This window comes from Amblyraja radiata, chromosome 3, assembly GCF_010909765.2.
Source record: "Amblyraja radiata isolate CabotCenter1 chromosome 3, sAmbRad1.1.pri, whole genome shotgun sequence".
NCBI classification, from domain to species: Eukaryota; Metazoa; Chordata; class Chondrichthyes; order Rajiformes; family Rajidae; genus Amblyraja; species Amblyraja radiata.
In genome coordinates this window covers 43,500,460-43,525,895 of record NC_045958.1, presented here as the reverse complement: position 1 = coordinate 43,525,895, position 25,436 = coordinate 43,500,460, and the positions used below count along the sequence as shown (strand labels likewise).

At 43.8% G+C, this 25,436-nt stretch overlaps 1 protein-coding gene across 1 annotated transcript; it reads left to right on the top strand.

Annotated features, from left to right (window-relative positions):
* Nucleotides 1–4,922: 4,922 nt before the first annotated feature.
* On the top strand, nucleotides 4,923–13,324 carry LOC116971544 (cryptic protein-like). The gene is made up of 6 exons (XM_033018781.1): nucleotides 4,923–4,966; nucleotides 6,206–6,282; nucleotides 6,370–6,540; nucleotides 9,747–9,861; nucleotides 9,950–10,062; nucleotides 12,503–13,324. The coding sequence occupies exons 1-6, from the start codon at nucleotides 4,923–4,925 to the stop codon at nucleotides 12,625–12,627; spliced, it is 645 nt and encodes a 214-aa protein (XP_032874672.1). The 3' UTR covers nucleotides 12,628–13,324.
* Nucleotides 13,325–25,436: the final 12,112 nt, after the last annotated feature.

The window sequence follows — 25,436 nt, the reverse complement described above, 5'->3', positions numbered from 1 at the left end:
CGCATGAAACCTTGGGTGGGGTGCAAAGTCTCCAGAGGTTTCCGTTCAGGTTTCCTAAGTGGGACAGGGGCATAACTCTCTTTTAAATTCATCCAGTGATTTGGCCTCTACTGCCTTCTGTGGCAGAGAATTCCGCAAATTCACAACTCTCTGGGTGAAAAAGATTTTTCTCATCCCAGTTTTAAATGGCCAGCCTTTTATTTTTAGACTGTGGCCCTTGGTTCTGGACTCCCCCAACATTGGGAACATTTTTCCTGCATCTAGCTTGCCCAGTCCTCTTATATTTTTATACTTTTCTATAAAATCCCCTCTCATCCTATTAAATTCCGTGAGTGCAAGCCCAGTCTTTCCAATCTTTTCTCATATGACAGTCCCGCCATCCCAGGGATTAACCTCGTGAACCTATGCTGCACTGCCTCGATAGCAAGGATGTCCTTACTCAAATTAGCAGACCAAAACTGCACACAATACTCCAGATGTGGTCTCACCAGTGCCCTGTTCAACTGCAGAAGTACATCTTTACTCCTATACTCAAATCCTCTCGTTATGAAGGCCAACATGCATTTGGTCAACCTGCAAGTTTACTTTCAGTGACTGGTGTATAAGGACACTCAGGTCTCGTTGCACTTCCCTTTTTCCTAATCTGACACCATTGAGACAATAATCTGCCTCCTTGTTCTTGCTGCCAAAGTGGATAACCTCACATTTATCTACATTATACTGCCCACTAACTCAACCTGTCCAAGTCACCCTGCAACTTCCTAGCATCTTCTTCGCAATTCACACTGCCACCCAGTTTTGTGTCATCTGCAAATTTGCTAGTGTTACTTTTAATTCCATCATCTAAATCATTAATATATATTGTAAATATTTGCGGCCCCAGCACCGAGCCTTTTGGCACTCCACTAGTCACTGCCTGCCATTCTGACAGGGTCCCGTTTATTTCTACACTTTGTTTCCTGTCTTCCAACCAATTCTCTATCCATGTCAATACCCTACCCCAATACCATGTGCTCTAATTTTGCCCACTAATCTCCTGTGTGGGACCTTATCAAAGGATTTCTGAAAGTCCACATACACTCCATCTACTGGCTCTCCTTCATCTATTTTACTTGTTACATCCTTCAAAAAATCCAGAAGATTAGTCAAGCAGGATTTCCATCATAAATCCATGCAGGCTTGGACCAATCCTTTCACTGCTATCCAAATGCACCGTTATTACTTCTTTAATAATTGACTCCAGCAACTTGCCCACCACCGATTTCAGGCTAATTGTTCTATAATTTCCCATTTTCTCTCTCGCTCCTTTCTTGAAAAGTGGGACAACATTAGTTACCCTCCAATCTACAGGAACTGATCCTGAATCTATAGAACATTGGTAAATGATCACCAATGCGTCCATGATTTCTAGATCCACTTCCTTGAGTACCCTGGGATGCAGACCATCAGGCCCTGGGGATTTATCAGCCTTCAGTCCGATCAATCTACCCAATACTCTTTATCGGCCATTGCAACTTTATTTCAGTTCCTCTGTCTCTCTAGATCCTTTGTCCTCTAGTTCATCTGGGAGATTGTTTGTGTCTTCCTTATTGATGACAGAACCAAAGTACCTGTTCAACTCCTCTGCCATTTCCTTGATCCCCATAATAATCTCACCTGTTTCTGCCTTCAAGGGACCCACATTTCTTGTCCTGGTTTCTTTTCCTGCCCATTGACCCTCTCTTTTATCTAGATCTCTGCTCTCCTTATCCTCACATTTGCACTTTTACCCAAGTCCTCCCCGTGTTCTCCCTCATTCATCATCCATGCATCTTCACCAAAAGATATCTTTGCCACAGGCCAGGCTGGGCTACAGTATGGCTGCAGCCTTGGTTCAGCTTTTGCGCTGTAGTGCTTATAGCTGCAAATTATCTTTCTACAGATCTTGCCTGACATGCATTTTCTGCTTTTATTTCAAATTTCCAACATTTGCTAATTTAAAATATATATATTGTTGATTGTATGCACTCTACCCATGTGTGGAAGGAATGCATGTTCAGAGTAGTGAATAGCCTGCCAGACAAGTAAGCTGTTTATATGTATGCTGGAGGAGTTTTATTATAATTATAGATGCCTCCATCAAGGCGAGTGGAGGGCATTTCATCACAGTTCTAACTTGTTCCTTGTTGATGGAAGAAAGGCTTTATGCAATCAGGAGATAAGCCGTTGTTGTGGAATATACAGCCGGTGACCTGCTGATTTAGACAAAATAATTTTTATGGCTAGCATTTGTAAAATTCTAGTCTCTCCAAGAAAACTGATGATGGGGAAAAATGTCAGGGATGAAGAGGTACCACAATGGTAATACCTTCAAGTAACAGGTAGATGGTTAAGTTTACTTAGAAAGGGTAATAAAATAAAAATCAGAAACCTTCTGTCAAACACTTGTGTTCCGTCTGCCAAGACCTGCGGGAACTCCCTATCAAAGATCTTTGCTCCCTATTGCTAACAATTTTAACTACCCTTCCCATTCCCATACTGACCTTTCAGTCCTGGGCTTCCTCCATTGACAGAATGAGGCCATACACAAACTGGGGGAACAGTATCACATATCCCACTCAGGCAGCTGACAACCCTTTCGCATGAACATTGAATTCTACAACTTTAGTTAACCTCAATAAAACTACCACCCTCCCCTTTCTCTTCCATAATCTCCATCCTCCTCCCCCCCTTCCCCAGAGCCCTGGCTGACCTTGCAGCTATCTTTTCCATTCCCCATACATTCCTAAATGGTTCACACCTCCTCAATTATCCAGCTTCACAATTTGCAACTCTCTAATCCTTTCGTCTCACACGTTGAGCATGTTCATCTCTAGCCTTTGTCCGATCATCTATCAAATATCCCACCTCAACTATGTTCATCTATTACCCAGCATGTTTTGTCCAGCCCCTCCACTCTTCTGGTCTTCTGAAGAAAGATCTAGAGCCGAAACGTCACCCATTCCTTCTCTCCAGAGATGCTGCCTGTCCCGCTGAGTTACTCCAGCTTTTGTGTCTATCCTCCACTTCTAGCCTTCTTTCCTCCCGCCCCTGCAATCAGTCTAAAGAAGGGCCCCGAATCAAAATGTTTAAGAAGGAACTGCAGATGCTGGAAAATCGAAGGTAGATAAAAATGCTGGAGAAACTCAGCAGGTGAGGCAGCATTTATGGAGCGAAGGAAATAGGCAATGTTTCGGGTCGAGACCCTTCTTCAGACTGATGTGAGGGTGGGGGTAGTGGGAGGAAGAAAGGAAGATTTGGAGCCAGTGGGCTGAGGGTGAGGTGAGAAGGGGAGGAGAAAGCAAGGACTACCTGAAATTAGAGAAGTCAATGTTCATACCGCTGGGGTGAAAACTGCCCAAGCGAAATATGAGGTGCACCTCCTCCAATTTACGGTGGGCCTCACTCTGGCCATGGAGGAGGCCCAGGACAGAAAGGTTGGATTCGGAATGGGAGGGGGAGTTGAAGTGCTGAGCCACCGGGAGATCAGGTTGGTTATTGCGAACCGAGCGGAGGTGTTGGGTGAAGCGATCGCCAAGCCTACACTTGGTCTCACCGATGTAGAGCAGCTGACATCTAGAGCAGCGGATGCAATAGATGAGGTTGGAGGAGGTGCAGGTGAATCTCTGCCGCACCTGGAAAGACTGCTTGGGTCCTTGAATGGAGTCAAGGCAGGAGGTAAAGCGACAAGTGAAGTATTTCTTGCGGTTGCAAGGGAAAGTGCCCAGAGAGGAGGTGGTTCGGGTGGGAAGGGACAAATTGACCAGGGAGTTATGGAGGGAGCGGTCTCTGCGGAAAACAGACAGGGGAGGAGATGGGAAGATGTGGCAAGTGGTGGGATCATGTTGGAGGTGGCGAAAATGTCGGAGGATTATTTGTCGTATGTGACGGCTGGTAGGGTGGACGGTGAGGACAAGGGGGACTCTGCCCTTGTTACGAGTGGGGGGGATGGGGAGTGAGAGCAGTCACGGCGTATAGAAGAGACCCTGGTGAGAGCCTCATCTATGGTAGAAGAGGGGAACCCCCTTTCCCTGAAGCATGAGGACATCTCCGATGCCCTGGTGTGGAACACCTCATCCTGGGTGCAGATGCGGCGTAGACAGAGGAATTGGGAGTAAGGGATGGATTCCTTACAGGAAGCAGGGTGGGAAGAAGTGTAGTCCAGATAGCCATGGGAGTCAGTGGGTTTATAGTGGATGTCGGTCAGCAATCTATCACCTGCGATGGAGATAGTGAGGTCAAGAAATGGTAGGGAAATGTCGGAAATGGTCCAGGTGTATTTGAGTGCCGGATGGAAGTTAGTGGTGAAATGGATGAAGTCAGTGAGTTGTTTGTGGGTGCAGGAGGTGGCACCAATTCAGTTGTCGATGTAGCGGAGGTAGAGTTCGGGGATAGGGCCACGGTACGCCTCAAACAAAGATTGTTCAATGTACCCTACAAAGAGGCAGGCATAGCTGGGGCCCATGCGCGTGCCCATAGCTACGCCTTGTATTTGGAGGAAATGGGAGGAGTCAAACAAAAAGTTATTAATGGTAAGGACCAGCTCCGCTAGGCAGAGGAGAGTATCAGTAGACGGGGATTGGTTGGTTCTATGGTCGAGGAAGAAACTGAGGGCTTTGAGACCCTCCTGGTGGGGGATGGAGGTGTAGAGTGACTGGACATCCATGGTGAAGATGAGGGAATGGGGGTCTAGAAAACGGAAGTCATGGAGTAGATGAAGAGCGTGTGAGGTGTCGTCAACATAGGTAGGGAGGGATTTAACCAGGGGGGACAGGATGGAGTCGAGGTATGTGGAAATAAGTTCGGTAGGACATGAACAGGCAGAAACAATGGGTCTGTCAGGACAGTCAGGTTTGTGGATTTTGGGGAGAAGGTAAAATCGGGCCGTGCGGGGCTGGGGAACGATGAGGTTGGAGGCTTGGGTGGGCAGGGAGCAGGAGTTGATGAAGTCAGTGATGGTGCTAGAGATAGTGGCCTGGTGCTCGTCTATGGGGTCATGGTCCTAGGATAAGTAGGAGGAGGTGTCTGAGAATTGGCGTGTGGCCTCAGCCTTGTAGAGATCAGCGAGCCAGACTCCCACGGCACCTCCCTTGTCGGCAGGTTTGATGAACCACTCTGGGTTGTTGCAGAGTGAGTGGAGGGCTGTACGTTCAGGGGGAGAGGTTAGAGTGAGACAGGGGAGTGGAGAAGTTGAGGCGGTTGATGTGCCGCCCGCCGTTTAAAAATGAATCAAAATGTTCACCTATCCATGTTCTCCATGGATGCTGCCAGACTGAAGAAGGGTCTTGACCTGAAACGTCACCATTTCCTTCTCTCTAGAGATGCTGCCTGTCCCGCTGAGTTACTCCAGCTTTTTGTGTCTATGCTGCCTGACTCGCTGAGTTACTCCAGCATATTGTGTGTTTCCTTGGTAAACCAGTACCTGCAGTTCCTTATTTCTACATACTGAACATCTACAAATGTTGGAAACCCTTCTGATTAAACATGAGGAATTTAACAATGATTTAACTGGAAGTTAACATGTAGTTGTTATAATAATGGAATTAAACCGTTAATATTTGCAGAACATTTAACCTTCGTAACAGCAGGCAACAATAAAATCGTAAACAGTGTATTTAATTTGTAGGGCGTCTAAATGCTTGCATATTTTAATTTACATCCGCAGTGTTTTTTATTCAGAAACGCCAAAAGTGATGAACTTTTAATACAATAACGATAAAATAAACATAAAATAACGATCTTTAAGTTTCAATTTAAAATTCGAGTCAGAGTGATTTTTTTTTTGGCAAGAAAGGGAGAGACATTCGCTAACTGAGCCTTGGTTCTGCATTAATTTTTGTAGCCAGAAAGGCAGGAATGTCACGCTGGGAACATTAAGTAGCGATGAATTAGTTCTGAAGCTTCGTTGTTCGAGCGGTTTTGTTGCCTATTGATTTGCACTTGTTAATTTGATTTCAAGATTGCTGCTTAAGTTTCTCTGCTGGAAAGGTGGAGGTGAGAATTATCCGATAATTGTTCATAATGGGAATTCGGTCTAGAGCTCAGACTGCAGCGAGTTCATTATTCTGCAGCCTGGAATAGACTTCACCTTTGAAACAAACGCCAGAGCCCATGGATTGTTCTGCAGTTATTAGGCAAGGCTGTGTATCTTAAAGTAACATGTAGCTTTACCACTTTTGTTTTTAAGACAAATAACTTGCCCTTATTTTTTTTACAGATTTCTTCTTCTCCTCTCCGGCGTTCAGGTTTCGGGATCTGTGAAGGGTAAGTTCATGAGCTGGGTGAATTCACCGGACCTACACTAGTCGTTGGTAGAATTGGATGAGGCACATTCCCGTTTGTCTGTTTCAGGCTGTGGAGGAGATGGGAGGATCTGTGGCCAACAGATTTCAAAACCCAACATTGAGAAACCTGTCGGGCAAAGCCCCGAATCTCTAACCGAGTTTAAACAGCTCAACAACAAACTGCGGGAGACGGGCTCGGTCGCTACCAACTTCATTCGCTTCATTGGGCTGACCGACAGTAAGTTACAGCCATGTCTGGCGTTTCTTTCACAAACTTCTGTTGCTTTTAAATTAATAGAGTAATTTCAATATCGTCGTAAAAATAGGCTGTTTGCTTAAAATTTTCTAATGCTTTTGCACATTTTCGCTATTGTTATATTTCTCCAGGTAATCCCTCATACATGAAAATTGCTCAAACTAAGTAAAACACAGACTTCTCAATTGTAGGCTATTTGGGCCGAAGGGTCCGTTTCCACACGGTATAATTCACTCTATGACTCAAGTTAACACTACTCTCTGTGTCGTTCTTTACGTCCAAATGAACACTGGCACCCCGCACCCCCCCCCCCCCCCCCCCCCCCTCCCCCCTCCTCTACGCAGAGGACCAAAGATCTTATAGCTATAAGATCTTTGCAGAGGACTGCATGAGGCCTGCTTCCTGCACCCGTGCAGAGTTGGTTAATTTAATTAACTTCACTGTTTACTTTAACTCTGCCCTGAAATTCACTTAGAACAGTTTCGGACACCTCTCTCCATTTTCTTGATCTCTGTCCCCTTTACAAGAGACAGCCAGGGCATCGGAAATGTCCTCATTCTTCAGGGAACGGGGGTTCCCCTGCCCTACTATAGATGAGGCTCTCACCAGGGTCTCTTCCATACCCGTAACACTGCTCTCTCCCCATTCCCCCCCCCACTGGTAACTAGGGCAGAATCCCCCAAGTCCTCGCATTTCATCCCACTAGCCGTCACATACAACAAATAGTCCTCCGTCATTTTCGCCACCTCCAACGTGACCCCACCTCTCGCCACATCTTCCCATCTCCCCCCCTGTCTGCTTTCCGCAAAGACCGCTCCCTCCGTAACTCCCTGGTCAATTCTTCCCTTCCCTCCCGCACCACCCCCTCCCAGGGTACTTTCTCTTGCAACTGCAAAGATGCTACACTTGTCGCTTTACCTTCCCCCTCGACTCCATTCAAGGACCCAAGCAGTCGTTCCAGGTGCGACATAGGTTCACCTGCATCTCCTCCAACCTCATCTATTGCATCCGCTGCTCTAGATGTCAGCTGATCCATGGTCAGAATGAGCACCACCGGATATTGGAGGAGCTGCACCCCATATTGGTGCAGATTTGGGCAGTCTGCACCCTAGCGGCATAAACATTGAATTTTCCAATTTCCGGTAGCCCTTGCTGCCTCCTCCCCTTCTCAGCTCTCCCTCAGCCCTCGGGCTCCTCCTCTTCCTTTTTCCTTTCTTCTCCCCGCCCTCCCCCACCCTACATCACTCTGAAGAAGGGTTTCGGCCCGAAACGTTGCCTATTTCCTTCACTCGATAGATGCTGCTGCACCCGCTGAGTTTCTCCAGCACTTTTGTCTACCTTTGATTTTCCAGCCTCTGCAGTTCCTTCTTAAACATGTCTGTGACTGATGATAGGCACACAATGCTGGAGTAACTCAGTGGTACAGGCAGCATCTCTGGAGACGTTTCCGGTGGACTGGAGACTCTTCTTCAGACTTCAGTCTATGACTGATATCTATTACAAACCTATCATCTCCCACAGTTACCTTGACTACCTTGTTTAAGAAAGAACTGCAGATGCTGGAAAATCGAAGGTAGATAAAAATGCTGGAAAAACTCAGCGTGTGAGGCAGCATCTATGGAGCGAAGGAAATAGGCAACGTTTCGGGCTGAAACCCTTCTTCAGACTGTGAGGACATGTTTGAGGCCATTCAGCCCGTCAGGTTTATGCCACAATCTGCATCAATGGTGTGGAAATGGATGAGTTTCCTGTTCCATGTCACTAATATTACCAATGACCAACCATATTGATGCAACAGCCAAGAAGACGCGCCAATGCCCCTACTTCCTGAGGAGACTGAAGATATTTAGCACATGTCCAGGGACTCTTACGAACTTCAACTGATGCACAATAGAAAGCATACTGATACTGTCATAGAAACATAGAAAATAGGTGCAGGAGTAGGCCATTTCGGCCCTTCGAGCCTGCACCGCCATTCAATATGATCATGGCTGATCATCCAACTCGGTATCCCATCCCTGCCTTCTCTCCATACCCCCTGATCCCTTTAGCCACAAGGGCCACATCGAATTCCCTCTTAAATATAGCCAATGAGATAGTCAATCAGAAAGCATACTGATACTGTCGGGTTGCATGACAGCTTGGTACGGGAATGGCTCTGCCCATGATTGCAAAAAATTGTAGAGTTATAGATGTAGCCCAGTCCATCACACAGACCAGACATCCCACCATTGACTCCATCTATATTCCTGCTGCTTCAGAAAAGCAGCCAACATAACCAAAGACTTGTCCCACCCTGACCATTTATTTGTGTAGACTTTTCGTCTGAAGAAAGGTCTCGACACAAAACATCACCCATTCCTTCTCTCCAGAGATGCTGCCTATCTCGCCGAGTTACTCCAGCTTTTTGTGTCTATCTTCTGACTTTATTTGTCTGCCTGCTCCCATCTGGCAGAAGGTACAGAAGCATGAAGGTGTGCACCACCAGACTCGGGAACAGCTTCTTCCCCTCTATAATCAGGCTTCTGAATGTTCCTTCCATAAGCTAGGGTACTGTCCAATTCATCTGTACCCCATTGTGGAAATTTGAACTTTTGTTTATGGAACTGATGTGCTACAATATTGAGAACTATATTGTATTGTGACTATTTATGTATGGTATTTCTGATCTGTTTCGATAGTCTGCAAAACAAAGCTTTTCATTGTACATAAATATATGTGACCTATTGTCACATGCACCGAGGTTTTGCATACAATCTGGGCAAAACTAATCGGATACGAGTACATCGTGCCCCCCACCCCCCATGGACTGTCTCCCTCGGATGGTCACGTCGCACAGACACATCTGCACTTTAGTCTGTTTGAACTGTTTTGACTATTTTAATGTTGTAATGTTCTTTTTACAAATCATGTTCTCGGGGTATCTAAATCTAAATTTTATTAGTTATTTAAGTTATGACATCGGATGGAAGCTGCAAACCCAAATCTCGTTGCGCTTATGTGCAATGACAATAAAAGATATTATTATTATTATTATCCGGTAGTATAAAAGAGAAGCAATTTATAATATACTTTAAAAAGGGACGGGTGGCTTTGGTGTCATCTGAATGCAGCTTTTGCTGTATGTTTGGTGTAATCCTTCCAGCATGGAAGAGCTGTGTATATTAATTGATTTTTGTTGCCTCCAGGCAAGAGTCTAGACAGGAGTTGCTGCAATAATGGTGGAACATGTATCCTGGGAAGCTTCTGTGCGTGCCCGCCACCTTTCGTTGGCAGATACTGTGAGAGGGATGAACGTCTCAAGTAAGAAAATACTCCACTTGGCAATGTTGTTTTCTTTCGAGCTTGTGTTGTGATCTTTACATTGTGTGTCACATTCTCCTCCTGACAGAATGTGTGACAAAACTCCAGAAAACGAATGGGTGTTAAAGCAATGTACCTGGTGTAAATGCGGCAATGGAAGATTTCAATGCGCAAAACACTTGGGAAGGATTGAGAAATGTGGTAAGTGTTGAGAATCGCACACCATGCCATTTCTGAAATCTGTCTGAAATGCCCACTCTAGAATTGAAGCATTGATGATTTCAAGTACACTGCCCAAATGACTCTGTTTTGAGACTAAACTTCAAATATGTTTATAAATTGTATTTTCTGTACCAAAGTGCACTTCAAAAAAATGCCCACTCCTGTACTGGGGATAACTCAGAAGTATTTGCCAGACCCAAGTGGGAAATGTGAGCCAAAACTGTCAACTGTTCAACAGCAAGAGAATATGGCTACACCAAGCCAAAGAGAAATCTGAGGCTGGAATCTTGTGCAAAAAAACCAGCTCTGGGTCAGGCTGCATCGGTGGAGGAAATGGTCTTTCCATTGCCTGTTCTGAATTATACTAGAACTTTGCCTTTTGCTTGAGAATATATCTGTCAGATCATCCCCCCCCCCCCCCCCCCCATACATGTACTGGAGCCATTCCAGGTTTCTTTACCAGTCTAGTTGAAATTAGCAAACTCTGCTTGACAGACACTTGATCAGTAAGGGTGTCAAAGGTTATGGGGAGATGGCAGGAGATTGAGAGGGAAAGATATATCGGTTATGATTGAATGGCGAGGTAGACACAATGGGACACATAGCCTACATCTGCTCCTATGACTTGGAGCTATGCCACATGGTTACTTGACAGATTAAAATTACTGGTGCAACATTTCTGAAGACTGGCATAGGTTCACAAAGGGCTATTGAACTCTTCCACAAGTAACCTACCTGGCATTGGACTGCTTTAGTATAACTAGTCCTCTTATTTGTTTAAGTGTTGCTAATAAATGAATAACATCATCACTGCTTCAGTTTTTTTTTTTTCTACATAGTTGAGTGACTTTGGATGAATGTTAACAAGATTGTTAATAATGCATTAAAATAGTAGCATATTTTTCAAACATCAAATGAATTGTATTTAGTTGTGAATGACCTTAAGGTTGTATGTAGGAACTAAATAGCAGTAAGCTCACAAAGTTGAGTTTGGGTATTCCTTCTAATAACTATCTGTGCCCAGAATAGATTTTGTTCTCTGATATTAGTTAGTAGGTTGGTTCTTGACTGGCTGTGGCTGAAAGTCTTGTTGAAACACTTACTGTATGGTGAACATCCTTGAGTGAGGCGCTGTAGGTCTGAGTACTAGTGTAAATGTAGTCTGGGATGGCTTGCTACAATTTGCAATTACATAGTGCCTTTATAACTTGTTCCAAGATTCTCCATTACCAAGAGTTGGGTTGAAGGGCCTATTTCCAATCGGTATGTCCCAAATGTAAGTGTAGCCTATTAATAATCAATGCTGCTTGGTAGCATGTGAAAAGGTTGAGAAATGTGCTCTTTGGCAATCAAACATAAAACATCTTTCCTAAATTCCTCATGGGTATTACGTTTTAAACCATTGGCATTTTACATTCATGGCATGTTCCTTGTCTATCACAAATCCTTGCCAGACTTCATGTAACCTGCAACTAGATTATTTGCACTTTGACAGGCAAAGGACAGCTCAAGCAACTGAATGATAGGCATTGAAGCAAGGCAGTGGGGTCAACGTTATCAGTCTGCACACAAGAGAAGCATGAGCAAGAATTGTTTGCAAGACCATAGATCTAATGGAAGTCTTCAAATAGAAAATATGGGGGCATTTCTAAGTGGCAACAGAAAGGATGTAAAAACAGAAAACATTTACAGAGAAAATGTGTTAATATTTCATGTCAGTGAAGTCCTAAAAGGCTAATTGTTTCTCCATAAATATGGTTTTGCTGGTGCTTCTTGTATTTTCATATTTCCAGCATACGCATTGTTTTTGGGGTTTGGTTTCTGGCATTCAATGATTTGCAGTGGAAGGGAAGGGGTGATTTTGGAGAATGAGGTATCTTTTCATTTGGGATGGGGGAATGGTTGATTTGAAAGGGAGAATTGTGGCACCATGTAACGAGGGAGAACTGACAAAAGCTAATGCAATAGTAAGGAAATTATAAAACGATCAAGGACAAAGGTGTAAATGTTGAATGTAAATACAATCCTGTTGTGTAAATAACAGCTTGCCGTTGGTGTGAATGTGTTATTCAAATCTGAGTTTTGATCACCTTTCTCCAAACTGCAGCTCAATCTGCATAATTTTAGAAGTGTTTCCATTGTTTGGAGCAAATGGCACCATTTTACTCATTCTGCTATTTTTATTCTAATGTATTGACTTGTAAACTGTTTCCTCCAAGTTGTGTTTGTTTGTAAATATAATTTGGGTTTCTGACATTAATTTATATTAGAATTTTAAAATGGTTTATTACAAATTTACAATTGAAGCCTAGCCTGTACAGTGATTCTTTCGTCAGTTTCACTGCTCCCACCCCCCCCTGTTTATTTTGTCCCCAATAAAAATTCTTGTCTGACATCGCATTTCTTGTTTGCTTTTCAGATCCAGGCCAAGAAGATGATTTCTTTAACAGCTATAGTGTATTGATTGGTGGTGGCTCCAGGCTAGTGGTAACGCTGTACTTGCTATTGTCTGCATTGTGCTTTGTTGTAATAGTTGAGCTATGATTTTATGGACTGTGCGAGATGTATTTAAATTTTGTAAACTACCTATGGAGGGCTGCTATTACTGCTGTAATTTGCCTTTTTTGCGGAGTCTGGATCTCCTCCAGTATTTGGCTCCACTGATTATCCACAAAAGAATATAATTGAAGCACCGTTTGAAAACGCACCACTGTATAGTTACAGGCCCAAGGAAAGTACAACATATGAATTAATACTTCCAGTCAGGACTTTTTTTTCAAAAATTGCATTTTTAATATTTTTTCTCACTTCCCAACATCTTGGTGATTACCAGCCTAGTTTTCAGATGGTCAACCTGATAAATAAAAGGAACCTGGAATAACATTGGACACATCTTGGATGCAATGCAATTTTTTTGTGCATCTGTGTCTCTTATTTGTGCAATTGTCATACAAGTTTTCTTTATTGATATGCCTGAGTCTAATGTCTAATTTTATTTTCTTAGCGATTGGTAGTCTGATTTTCATATGTGCAGCTGTTCTTATAGTGTGACAGCTATAGCCCATGACTCCTTGATCCTTGACTTCATTGAATCCTTCATTACAATGGATTGCAGGGGTCTATAGACCCACATGTGGACAATCGGGTTGACAATCTCTATTAATATCATAAGATCACAACTGCTTTCATTGTACTTTGATACATTGTTTGTCTGTAAAGCCAGATTAACAGTTAAAGTATAAATTAGGTGTAAATGCAATTTAATAATATTTGTGAATAAAGCATTTTAATATTTTTTGAATGTTCAATAATTTACAGTAAATGTAAAGTGAAATTACTTTGTTCCATTTGTCTTTTTCTGTCCCTCTCTGGTTCTGTCTCCATCTCGGGACATTGGTAAGTGACAAACATCCATTACAAGACCACACTCGCCTAGTGGTGTTTGGACTGTGCTTTCTCTCACCCTGCCTCCATTCATTTCTCCCTGTTGCTCTTACTCTGCTGTATCTGCTCTGAAACTTTCCACACCAGTGGCTTTTTGATGTATTTTTTCTCCCAAAATAAACTTTATTATACAAAACTGTGCAAAAACTCTTCAGACATTCTCAGTGTCTACAATCAATAGTGTTATGTTTTTGACACTAAAATCCTTTTGACACTAATCTTTTTCTCCTCTTAAGAAAGGATGGAGTTCCTTTGCTCCTCACTTTCTAATTCATTAGCCTCTACATTCAATGTATAATCTTTTGACTTAAAAGGACACAACATGCTGGAGTAACTAGCAGATCAGGCAGCATCCCTGGAGAATGTGGAGCCAGGACCCTTCAGACTGGCTGTGTGTGTGTGTGTGTGTGTGTGTGTGTGGAAAGGGAAGAAGGCGAGAGCAGAAGCCTTTTGCATCAATCTAGGGTACAGGATTTATTCCTCATTTAGTGGAGAAACCAAACATGGGTTGGTTGACCATGCAGTGTAGCACCTGAGCTTTCTATTGCCTGTACCTTTAATTCTCCATTGGACTCTTACTCTTGTCCTCTGTGCCTCCTGCACCATACTAGAGATCCAGAGCTTGGGGGAACACCTAATCTTCCATTTAGGTATGTTGTAGTTTTTGATTTATATTGAATTCAACAATAACTCTTGCCTTTTGTAGAAAAGTGAATAATCAGTGTGATGTACTGCCACCTAGTGGATGGCCTTGCATTTTGGCTCTGCATTTCACTTTCTGATAGGTGTGACATTTATATTAAAAAATGAAGTTTGGTATGTATGCTAGAACAGTTCCCTGTAGGAAACGGCCTAAATTACCGTGTCAATGCTATGAAATTATATCTGCACTTTCCTGTGGTTGAGGAGGCTTCTATTGTGATCCTTATGGTGTGAAATTGCTAGTAGTGAAATGTTTGATTATTCATCTTGCATTACAAGAAGGCATTAGTTGGGTCTTGCAGTTGCTTAGGCTTGCTATATCATTTAATAAACTCAATGCAAATTGAAGTTGACTAAAATATAACCAAAAATCTACATTGACCTTTAATATAACAGACTCTGCATTCCCAATTAGTATGTAGTCAATCCCAAATTTTACAGCCCTGTGAGCAAGAAGTCTTCTGGAGCTTGTGTGCCTCTGATCTGGAAAAATATCACCCCAGCACCTAATCTGCTAAATGCCACCCCCAACAAAATCTTATTTGTATGAGGTACATTGAATTCTCCAATTTTAGGTAACCTCTTCCATCCCTGTGCCCCACTTGGACACCTACTTTTCCAATCTCCCCCCCCAACGATACTTTCCTCTCTCCTGATTCACAATCCTCAGCTCTTCAATCCTGTCTCACATTTACTTTTATCTCCAGCCTTTGTTCAAACCATCTGCCTACCAAAATAGCCTCGCCTGTGTCCATCTATTACCTGCCACACTTTGTCCTGCCTCTGCCCTTTTCTAGCTTTCGTCTCTCACCGCCCCTACAAGCAGTCTGAAGCAGGGACGTGGGAAGCAGATCCTAGTAACATCCCACTAGAATGAGGTTGGACAATGAAAGGAGCTTTTCACTGATATTGTGCAGACAGAATTAAAGACCAGGTCGCAGGCTAAAATAAAAAAATAAAAATCTAACTTGAAGTCCTTTTTGAAATTCCACAACTGGGAGGCATGGATTAGTTGGTGAGTTATGAGAGTTGGCAATTGTTAAAGCATGGAGAAGACTTTATGGAGGTGGAATTACAGACCTGAGTGCTACTCTACGGATGCTTTCAACTGTAGAACTTGCCAACTAATTATTTTTGACTTGATATCTAAGGAATAGTTGAGTGCAGGCTCCAAATCATTAGATGAGTCTCTGGAATCTGTTGTTACACTGGGCACCTTCTGAATTTGAATGTGATGTATTTACATGGGCAATTCCTCGTGGTCAAGGATGGCTTACTTCCACTCTGGTTTTGTGGGTTCTGAAGTGACTGAGATCAATATCTGGCAATATCCAAATGTTGGGACAGTCCCTGCCTCAATTACCTCATCTGGCAGCATGTATGGAACAAGCTGCCAGAGTAGGTAGTTGAGGCAGGGACTATTCCCACCATTTAAGAAACAGTTAGACATGGATAGGACAGGTTTGGAGGGATATGGACCAATTGATGGCAGGTAGGACTAGTGTAGCTGGGACATGTTGGCTGGTGTGGGCAAGTTGGTCCACACTATCATTCCATGACACCAGGAGCCATTTTTCTTACAGAAGCCAATTAATCTACAAACTTGCATGTCTTTTAAATATGGGAGGAAAAACATAGAAAATAGGTGCAGGAGTAGGCCATTCGGCTCTTCGAGCCTGCACAGCCATTCAATATGATCATGGCTGATCATCCAACTTGGTATCCTGTACCTGCCTTCTCTCCATACCCCCTGATCCCTTTAGCCACAAGGGCCACATCTAACTCCCTCTTAAATATAGCCAATGAACTGGCCTCAACTACCTTCTGTGGCAGAGTTCCAGAGATTAAAATGTTTTTCTCATCTCGGTCCTAAAGGATTTCCCCTTTATCCTTAAACTGTGACCCCTTGTCCTGGACTTCCCCAACATCAGGAACAATCTTCCTGCATCTAGCCTGTCCAACCCCTTGAGAATTTTGTGAGTTTCTATAACCCCCCTCAATCTTCTAAATTCTAGCGAGTACAAGCCGAGTCTATCCAGTCTTTCTTCATATGAAAGTCCTGACATCCCAGGAATCAGTCTGGTGAACCTTCTCTGTACTCCCTCTATGGCAAGAATGTCTTTCCTCAGATTTGGAGACCAAAACTGTACACAATACTCCAGGTGTGGTCTCACCAATACCCTGTACAACTGCAGTAGAACCTCCCTGCTCCTATACTCAAATCCTTTTGCTATGAATGCTAACATAACATTCGCTTTCTTCACTGCCTGCTGCACCTGCATGCCTACTTTCAATGACTGGTGTACCATGACACCCAGGTCTCATTGCATCTCCCCTTTTCCTAATCGGCCACCATTTAGATAATAAATTTCGAAAACCAGTAGTACGTGCAAACTCCATCCAGACAGCACCTGTAGTCAGGATCTAACTGATCTTTGGTGCTGTAAGGCAGCAATTCTACCACTGCGCCACTGAGGTCCTGATGTATGGTGCTGAAGTTCTCAAAGCCATCTGAATGCTGCTCTGATAGGTGTGGGACAATGGTAGCCTGGCGTCAGAAAGTTGTACTCGATTCAAGGAGGCATTGATCACATATTTGAATCTTTTCCCTTTAATCTCATCCTGTGCCACAGCATGGAGCTGCTGTCTACTCTAATAGTTTGAGTATACAAATAACTTGTCCTGCCCAACATACAGTAGATGAGGTGCAATCAAGGCTGTGGGCATTGGATTCAGAGAAGACACTGACATTGAGTATTTTCTGTAGTGCTCCATTCAGTCAGTTCTAGCAACTCGCCACAATGAATGAATGATAAAGAAAGAAGCTTAAGGCAGTTCAATACATTTAAAGATTTAAAAAGGCATTGGAATAAACTCTATACAGAACTATTTGGAAAATAGATTATGATTAAAGGGACACAGCTGGTCCAAAATACTGTAGGTTGGAATAATTGACAAAGCTAGTAAGTATTTTATGAATGGAGAACAGTTGAGTTTCTTGTGTGTAAGTAACCCATATGGAAGTATTGTGATTAATGACTTGGTAATGCAGTGATAACAGAGAGGATATCTGTGGAGTTTGGAAGGACTTATGGTAATGTCAGCTGAGATTTATTAATCTAAATTTGAAGTGATGCATTTGGAGGAACAATTTGGATCATCTAAATCATCTATTGTGTGGGGTGACCCAGAGCAGAGGGATTTGAAGGTATTTATTCACATATTTGAAGGTAATATATAACAAATTGATAAAGCGGTTAAGGGAGTGTAAGGGATTGCTTTTGTCAAAGAAAACATTGAACACAATAGCAAGGGAGTGTTGTGTGGAGGCGTTGAAGTGTCTTTACATTGGGAAAACTGGAAGAACTGGATTGCCAAACATGTTAAGTCCCTTATAAACACTTCATTTTTTTTCTCTCTGCTGTTTCCTGCCCCCAGGCAACCTGATCGTTGGGTTAATGACCTTGTCAGATGGGGAGCTTGCTGCATAACACTAACTGAGGTGTGAGAAAGCTGCAGCAGTGGATCCCATTTATCACCCGGTGGTGGGGATGGCACAGTGGTGCTGCTGGTACAGCTGCTGCCTCACAACGTCAGAGACCCTGGTTCAATCCTGACCTCGGGTGCTGTCTGTGTGGAGTTTACACGTTATCCCCGTGACCACGTGGGTTTTCTCCGAGAGCTTTGGTTTCCTCCCGCACTCCAAAGACGTACAGGTATGCAGGTTAATTGTCCCTAGTGTGTGTGTGTGTGTGTGTGTAGGGTAGTGTTAACATGTGGGGATCGCTGGTTGGTACAGACTCGGTGGGCCGAAGGGCCAGTTTCCTTGTTGTATCTCTAAACTAAGCACACAAATTTCCTGGGACAGGGTTCAGGTTTGGTCAGACAGTAGAGTCGAGTGGATAGGCTTGGGGTTTACTAGATTCTTTACACTACACTACTCCTACACTACAATCATTGCAAGTTTGTACTTATTTATGATAATGCTTATGTACCATATGATTTTACTGAATTGTATGTAAAACAACGAATCTCATGTACCTAGGTACATTTGACAACAATGTGCCATTGAGCTTGCTGGGTCCATTGAAAGCATCTTCCCCTCTTGGAACAAACAGTAATTTAATAATAAATTCAGCACTGCTTTCATCACTAGGTTTTTCTGAGGGCTGAGGAAACTCAAATGATTGTTAAAATGAAGGCATCAGCTCAAAAATGTTTAGAATGGTTAATCCACTCCTGGCAGCAAATTAGTCTCTTGCCACTTGTTCTTTATATGTGAGACAAGAAATCGGCTTGTTGATGACGCAGTCAACCTGGGCCTGCACTTCATCCTCCAGCACCTAGACCGCCAGGGGACCTATGCAAGGATTTTGTTTGTTGATTTTAGCTCTGCATTCACCACCATTGTGCCAGAGCTACTACACTCCAAACTTTCCGAGTTGACTGTGCCTGAACCCCTCTGTCGGTGGATCACCAGCTTCCTGACAGACAGGAAGCAGCATGTGAGGCTGGGAAAGCACATCTCGGACCTGCAAACCCTCAGCATAGGAAGACTGCAAGGCTGCGTACTCTCCCATCTCCTCTACTCTCTCTACACCTCCACTGACTCCTCTGTCAAGCTTCTCAAGTTTGTGGATGACACAACCCTGATTGGACTGATCCAGGATGGGGAGGAATCTGCCTACAGACAGGAAGTGTCACAGCTGGCATCCTGGTGCCATCACAACAACCTGGAGCTCAATGCTCTTAAGACAGTGGAATTGATTGTAGACTTTAGGAGAGCCTCCCTTCACCCCACTCACCATCAACAACACCACATTCACATCTGTAGAATATTTTAAGTTCCTGGGAACCATCATCTCCAAGGACCTTAAGTTGGGGGCTACCATCGACTCAACAGTCAAAAAGGCACAACAGAGGATGTACTTCCTGCGGCAGCTGAGGAAGCACAATCTGCCACATGCAATGATGGTCCAATTCTATACAGCCATCGTGGAGTCTGTCCTCACCTTCTCCATCGTGGTCTGGTTTGGCTCAGCCACCAAGCACGACACCCGGCGGCTGCAGCGAATCGTCCGAGCAGCTGAGAAGGTTATTGGCTGCAACCTTCCCTCCATTGACAAACTGTACACTGCAAGCGTCAGGAAGCGAGTGGGCAAGATCATCTCTGACCCCTCTCACTCTGGCCCCAAACTCTTTGAATCACTTCCCTCTGGAAGGCGACTCTGGACTGTCAAAGCTGCCACAGCCAGACATAAAAACAGCTTTTTTCCCCACGAGTAGTAGCTCCACTCAACCAAAAATCTGTAGCCTCCGTTTGCTCTGGTATTTTATTTAATTCACATGTTTAATCAATGTTTTATTATTAATGTTTAATGTTTTATGTATCATTCTTAACTGTCACTGTATGTCATGTTGTAACTTGCGGGCGGAGCACCAAGGCAAATTCCTTGTATGTGAATACTTGGCCAATAAACTTATTCATTCATTCATTGTTCAGTTGCTGAAGCCAGAAGAGGCTACTAATGCTCTGCTCAAGACCGCAGGAAATTGCAGAGACTTGTGGGCACAGACCAATCCATCACACAAACCAGTCTCGGCCCCCCTCCCCAAATTGACTACACCAACATTTCACTCGGGAAAGCTGGCAATGTAATCAAGGACTACTTACACCCAGTCATTCCCTCTTCTCCCCTATTCTGTCAGGCAAAAGATACAAAAGCTGGAAAGCATGTACCCCAGATTCAGAAGCAGTTTCTTCCCCTCTTGTTGTCAAACCATTGAATGGACCTCTCAAGCTAAGGGTGTGGTCCCGACCTCTGAACATGTATCAGTCTGGCCTTTTGTGTGTTTTTAATATTTGCACTTTCCCTGTAGCTATAATACTATATTCTGCACTCTGGCTATTTTTCTCATTGCATTACCTGAGATGCTCGTGTATTACTAGATTGTTCGCATATTATATGATTTGACTGGATAGCGTACAAAGGTTTTCTCTGTTCGTTGGTACACGTGACAATAATAAACTAAACCCAATATTGCAGCAATATCCTTTGTAGCACCAGTCACAAAGGTTACAAACTGCACCATAGAGGTCACAGGAGCATGGAAGTTCTCTGCCTCTGAGCCCTCCTAAATCACCCACAAAAACTAGAAATTATTGCTGTTTTTTAATTGCTTCTGGGACAAGCTGCTGAAATTCCCTGCCCAACCACTCCGAGGGTGCATCCCCTTCATGTGGAGTTCCAGTTCAGAAGGCGGATTCCCACCAAGGGTAGCTGAGGATATGCGATCAATGCTGTCCTTAACCAAATGACTATGATATAGTTGGGATCACGGAGACATGGCTCCAGGGTGACCAAGGCTGGGAGCTGAACATCCAGGGATACTCAATATTCAGGAGGGATAGACCGAAGGGGAAAGGAGGTGAGGTAGCGTTGCTGGTTAGAGAGCCGATTAACGCAATAGAAAGAAGGACATTAGTTTGGAGGATGTGGAAATCGATATGGGTAGAGCTACGAAACACTAAGGGGCAGAAAACTCTAGTGGGAGTTGTGTACAGGCCACCTAACAGTAGTAGTGGAGTTGGGGATGGCATCAAACAGGAAATTAGAAATGCGTGCAACAAAGGTAAAACAGAAATAATGGGTGACTTCAATCTACATATAGATTGGGTGAATCAAATTGGCAAGGGTGCTGAAGATGAGGATTTCTTGGAAAGAATGCGGAATAGTTTTCTAAACCAACATGTAGAGGAACCAACGAGGGAGCAGGCTATTCTAGATTGGGTATTGAGTAATGAGGAAGGGTTAGATAGCAGTATTGTGCGTGGCCCCTTGGGCAAGAGTGACCATAATATGGTTGAGTTCTTCATTAGGATGGAGAGTGACATTGTTAATTCAGAAACAAGGGTCCTGAACTTAAAGAAAGGTAACTTTGAGGGTATGCGACGTGAATTGGCCAAGATAGACTGGCGATTGATTCTTAATGGGTTGATGGTGGATATGCAATGGAAGGCATTTAAAGACTGCATGGATGAACTACAACAATTGTTCATCCCAGTTTGGCAAAAAAATAAATCAGGGAAGGTAGTGCATCCATGGATAACAAGGGAAATCAGGGATAGTATCAAAACAAAAGATGAAGCGTACAAATTAGCCAGAAAAAGCAGCCTACCAGAGGACTGGGAGAAATTCAGAGACCAGCAGAGGAGGACAAAGGGCTTAATTAGGAAAGGGAAAATAGATTATGAAAGAAAACTGGCAGGGAACATAAAAACTGACTGCAAAAGCTTTTATAGATATGTGAAGAGTAAAAGATTAGTTAAAACAAATGTAAGTCCCTTGCAGTCAGAAACAGGTGAATTGATCATGGGGAACAAGGACATGGCAGACCAATTGAATGACTACTTTGGTTCTGTCTTCACTAAGGAAGACATTAATAATCTGCCGGAAATAGCAGGGGACCGGGGGTCAAATGAGATGGAGGAACTGAGTGAAATCGAGGTTAGCCGGAAAATATGGCCAGTGCGGAGAAGCAGCGCTGATATCCCGTCAGTCCAGACAGGGCTGTAGTTAACCCGGTGAGACAGGCAGAGATGAGATTGAGCCTCCGAAGCCTCGCGCGTGTGTGTGAGTGTGCGCATGCGCGTGCGGCCGCAAAAAAATTGTGTCCCCCGTCCCCTCCATGTTTTCATAGCGAGTTCCGCTCTTGGTACTGAGTGAAATCCAGGTTAGCCGGGAAGTGGTGTTAGGTAAATTGAATGGATTAAAGGCCGATAAATCCCCTGGGCCAGATAGGCTGCATCCCAGAGCACTTAAGGAAGTAGCCCCAGAAATAGTGGATGCATTAGTGATAATTTTTCAAAACTCTTTAGATTCTGGAGTAGTTCCTGAGGATTGGAGGGTAGCTAATGTAACCCCACTTTTTAAAAAGGGAGGGAGAGAGAAAACGGGGAATTACAGACCAGTTAGTCTAACGTCGGTAGTGGGGAAACTGCTAGAATCAGTTATTAAAGATGGGATAGCAGCACATTTGGAAAGTGGTGAAATCATTGGACAAAGTCAGCATGGATTTATGAAAGGTAAATCATGTCTGACGAATCTTATAGAATTTTTCGAGGATGTAACTAGTAGAGTGGATAAGGGAGAACCAGTGGATGTGTTATATCTGGACTTCCAGAAGGCTTTCGACAAGGTCCCGCATAAGAGATTAGTATACAAACTTAAAGCACACGGTATTGGGGGTTCAGTATTGATGTGGATAGAGAACTGGCTGGCAGACAGGAAGCAAAGAGTAGGAGTAAACGGGTCCTTTTCACAATGGCAGGCAGTGACTAGTGGGGTACCGCAAGGCTCAGTGCTGCGACCCCAGCTATTTACGATATATATTAATGATTTGGACGAGGGAATTGAATGCAACATCTCCAAGTTTGCGGATGACACGAAGCTGGGGGGCAGTGTTAGCTGTGAGGAGGATGCTAGGAGGCTGCAAAGTGACTTGGATAGGCTGGGTGAGTGGGCAAATGCATGGCAGATGCAGTATAATGTGGATAAATGTGAGGTTATCCACTTTGGTGGCAAAAACAGGAAAGTAGCCTATTATCTGAATGGTGGCCGATTAGGAAAGGGGGAGATGCAACGAGACCTGGGTGTCATGGTACACCAGTCATTAAAAGTAGGCATGCAGGTGCAGCAGGCAGTGAAGAAGGCGAATGGTATGTTAGCATTCATAGCAAAAGGATTTGAGTATAGGAGCAGGGAGGTTCTACTGCAGTTGTACAATGTCTTGGTGAGACCACACCTGGAGTATTGCGTACAGTTTTGGTCTCTTAATCTGAGGAAAGACATTCTTGCCATAGAGGGAGTACAGAGAAGATTCACCAGACTGATTCCTGGGATGTCAGGACTTTCATATGAAGAAAGACTGGATAGACTCGGCTTGTACTCGCTAGAATTTAGAAGATTGAGGGGGGATCTTATAGAAACTTACAAAATTCTTAAGGGGTTGGACAGGCTAGATGCAGGAAGATTGTTTCTGATGTTGGGGAAGTCCAGAACAAGGGGTCACAGTTTAAGGACAAGGGGGAAATCTTTTAGGACAGAGATGAGGAAAACATTTTTCACACAGAGAGTGGTGAATCTCTGGAATTCTCTGCCACAGAAGGTAGTTGAGGCCAGTTCGTTGGCTATATTTAAGAGGGAGTTAGATGTGGCCCTTGTGGCTAAAGGGATCAGGGGGTATGGAGAGAAGGCAGGTACAGGATACTGAGTTGGATGATCAGCCATGATCATATTGAATGGCGGTGCAGGCTCGAAGGGCCGAATGGCCTACTCCTGCACCTATTTTCTATGTTTCTATGTTTCTAACCATATCTGATATAATAAAAACAAATCAGGCATACCTTGTATTCTGAATTGTAATAGATCATTCTCAATCCTGAAGAAGAAGCTCGATCTTTAAGTGTTTTGAATATTATTCTGTTACACACAAGGAAATTCAGCATCCATCGAGAAAACTAATAGCCAGAAAATCAGTCCATCACCCTTATATCATTCTGTTCAAGAAGGAACTGCAGATGCTGGAAAATCTAAGGTAGACAAAAGTGCTGGAGAAACTCAGCAGGTGCGGCAGCATCTATGGAGCGAAGGAAATAGGCAACGTTTCGGGCCGAAACCCTTCTTCAGTCTGAAGAAGGGTTTCGGCCCGAAACGTTGCCTATATATCCTATAAACGTACCCTTATATCATTCGTTCATTTCTAACCATCCCTTTAGCCAAGTCTCGTTAATGCTGAACATAATCTGGTCACAGTAGCATCTCCAATACTTCAAAAGGGTTAAAGGTGGCTGTGGGGATGGATTTCCTGGTCCGAGAACACTGATGCAATTATTAAGAAAGCACATCAGCGCTTCTACTTCCGGAGAAGATTACGGAGAGTCGGTTTGTCAAGGAGGACTCTCTCTAACTTTTACAGGTGCACAGTAAAGAGCATGCTGACCAGTGTCATCGTGGCTTGGTTCGGCAACTTGAGCGCCCTGGAGAGGAAAAGACTAAAAAAAGTAGTGTAAACTGCCCAGTCCATCAGCGGCTCCGACCTTCCTTCCATCGAGGGGATTTATCGCAGTCGCTGCCTCAAAAAGGCTGGCAGTATCATCAAAGACCCACGCCATCCTGGCCACACACTGATCTACCTGCTACCTTCAGGTAGAAGGTACAGGAGCCTGAAGACTGCAACGACCAGGTTCAGGAATAGCTACTTCCCCACAGCCATCAGGCTATTAAACTTGGCTCGGACAAAACTCTGAACATTAATAGCCCATTATCTGTTATTTGCACGTTATCAGTTTATTTATTCATGTATTTACGTATATAATGGTATATGGACACAATGATCTGTTTTGTAGTCAATGCCTACTATGTTCTGTTGTGCTGATGCAAATCAAGAATTTCGTTGTCCTATCAGGGACACATGAAAGTAAACTCTCTTGACTTGACTCTTGACTTGACTTGACTTGACTTGAGATGTTTCTTACAAAATATATGGAAGTTGCATGTTAGCTGACAAATTCCAACACCAACAGCAGTGCAGCAGCAGCCAAGTAATAGGATAGCACGTAATCTGGAATCACATGCCAAGCTAAAGCTAAAAGTAATGGTGACTTTTTTTTTAAATCGCATTATCTCCTTTTTCTTTCAACCGTCCTGTTTTTTCACTGCTGCATACACATAACTTGAACAACACCCAAAATCTCATCTTAAATCGGCGGATACAAAATCATTTGAAGGTGCTTACTGAAAATAAGAGTGCTGTGGTCTGGTCTGAAGCTAGAGTGAGCCTTTGGCAGTGTTTCTTCTGTGACAGAGCTTATCGGGTGGTTGAAGGTGACCTGTGCAAGAAACTTCCTAACAAAGGTGAAGAAGGAGTTTATCTAGCTGATCTCCTGAGATGCTGTCTCACCAGGCATGTTATTCCACCACATTATGCCTTTTTGTGTAAACTGTGGCGCCACCCGGTGGTCAAGTGACTAGGTTTGGCGGGAAAAGGTCGTCACGTGGCTTAAGGGTGTGCCCTGTTTTATATATATACTAGACCAAGTTGGACCCATTGGGTCCCACCCCCTCATCACACGGTTGCGGTGGGGCGGCCTGCGGCATCACACACTCACACTAGCCACCCCCGCACACGGGGGGGGGGGGGAGGGG

Excerpts from the sequence above, each read along its gene's own strand:
- LOC116971544 (XM_033018781.1), top strand. The coding sequence starts at position 4,923 with ATGAGGTTGGAGGCTTGGGTGGGCAGGGAGCAGGAGTTGATGAA. Across the intron at positions 9,862-9,949 it reads GAGAGGGATGAACGTCTCAA|AATGTGTGACAAAACTCCAG; the intron begins GTAAGAAAATAC and ends TCCTCCTGACAG. Across the intron at positions 10,063-12,502 it reads GGGAAGGATTGAGAAATGTG|ATCCAGGCCAAGAAGATGAT; the intron begins GTAAGTGTTGAG and ends TTTGCTTTTCAG.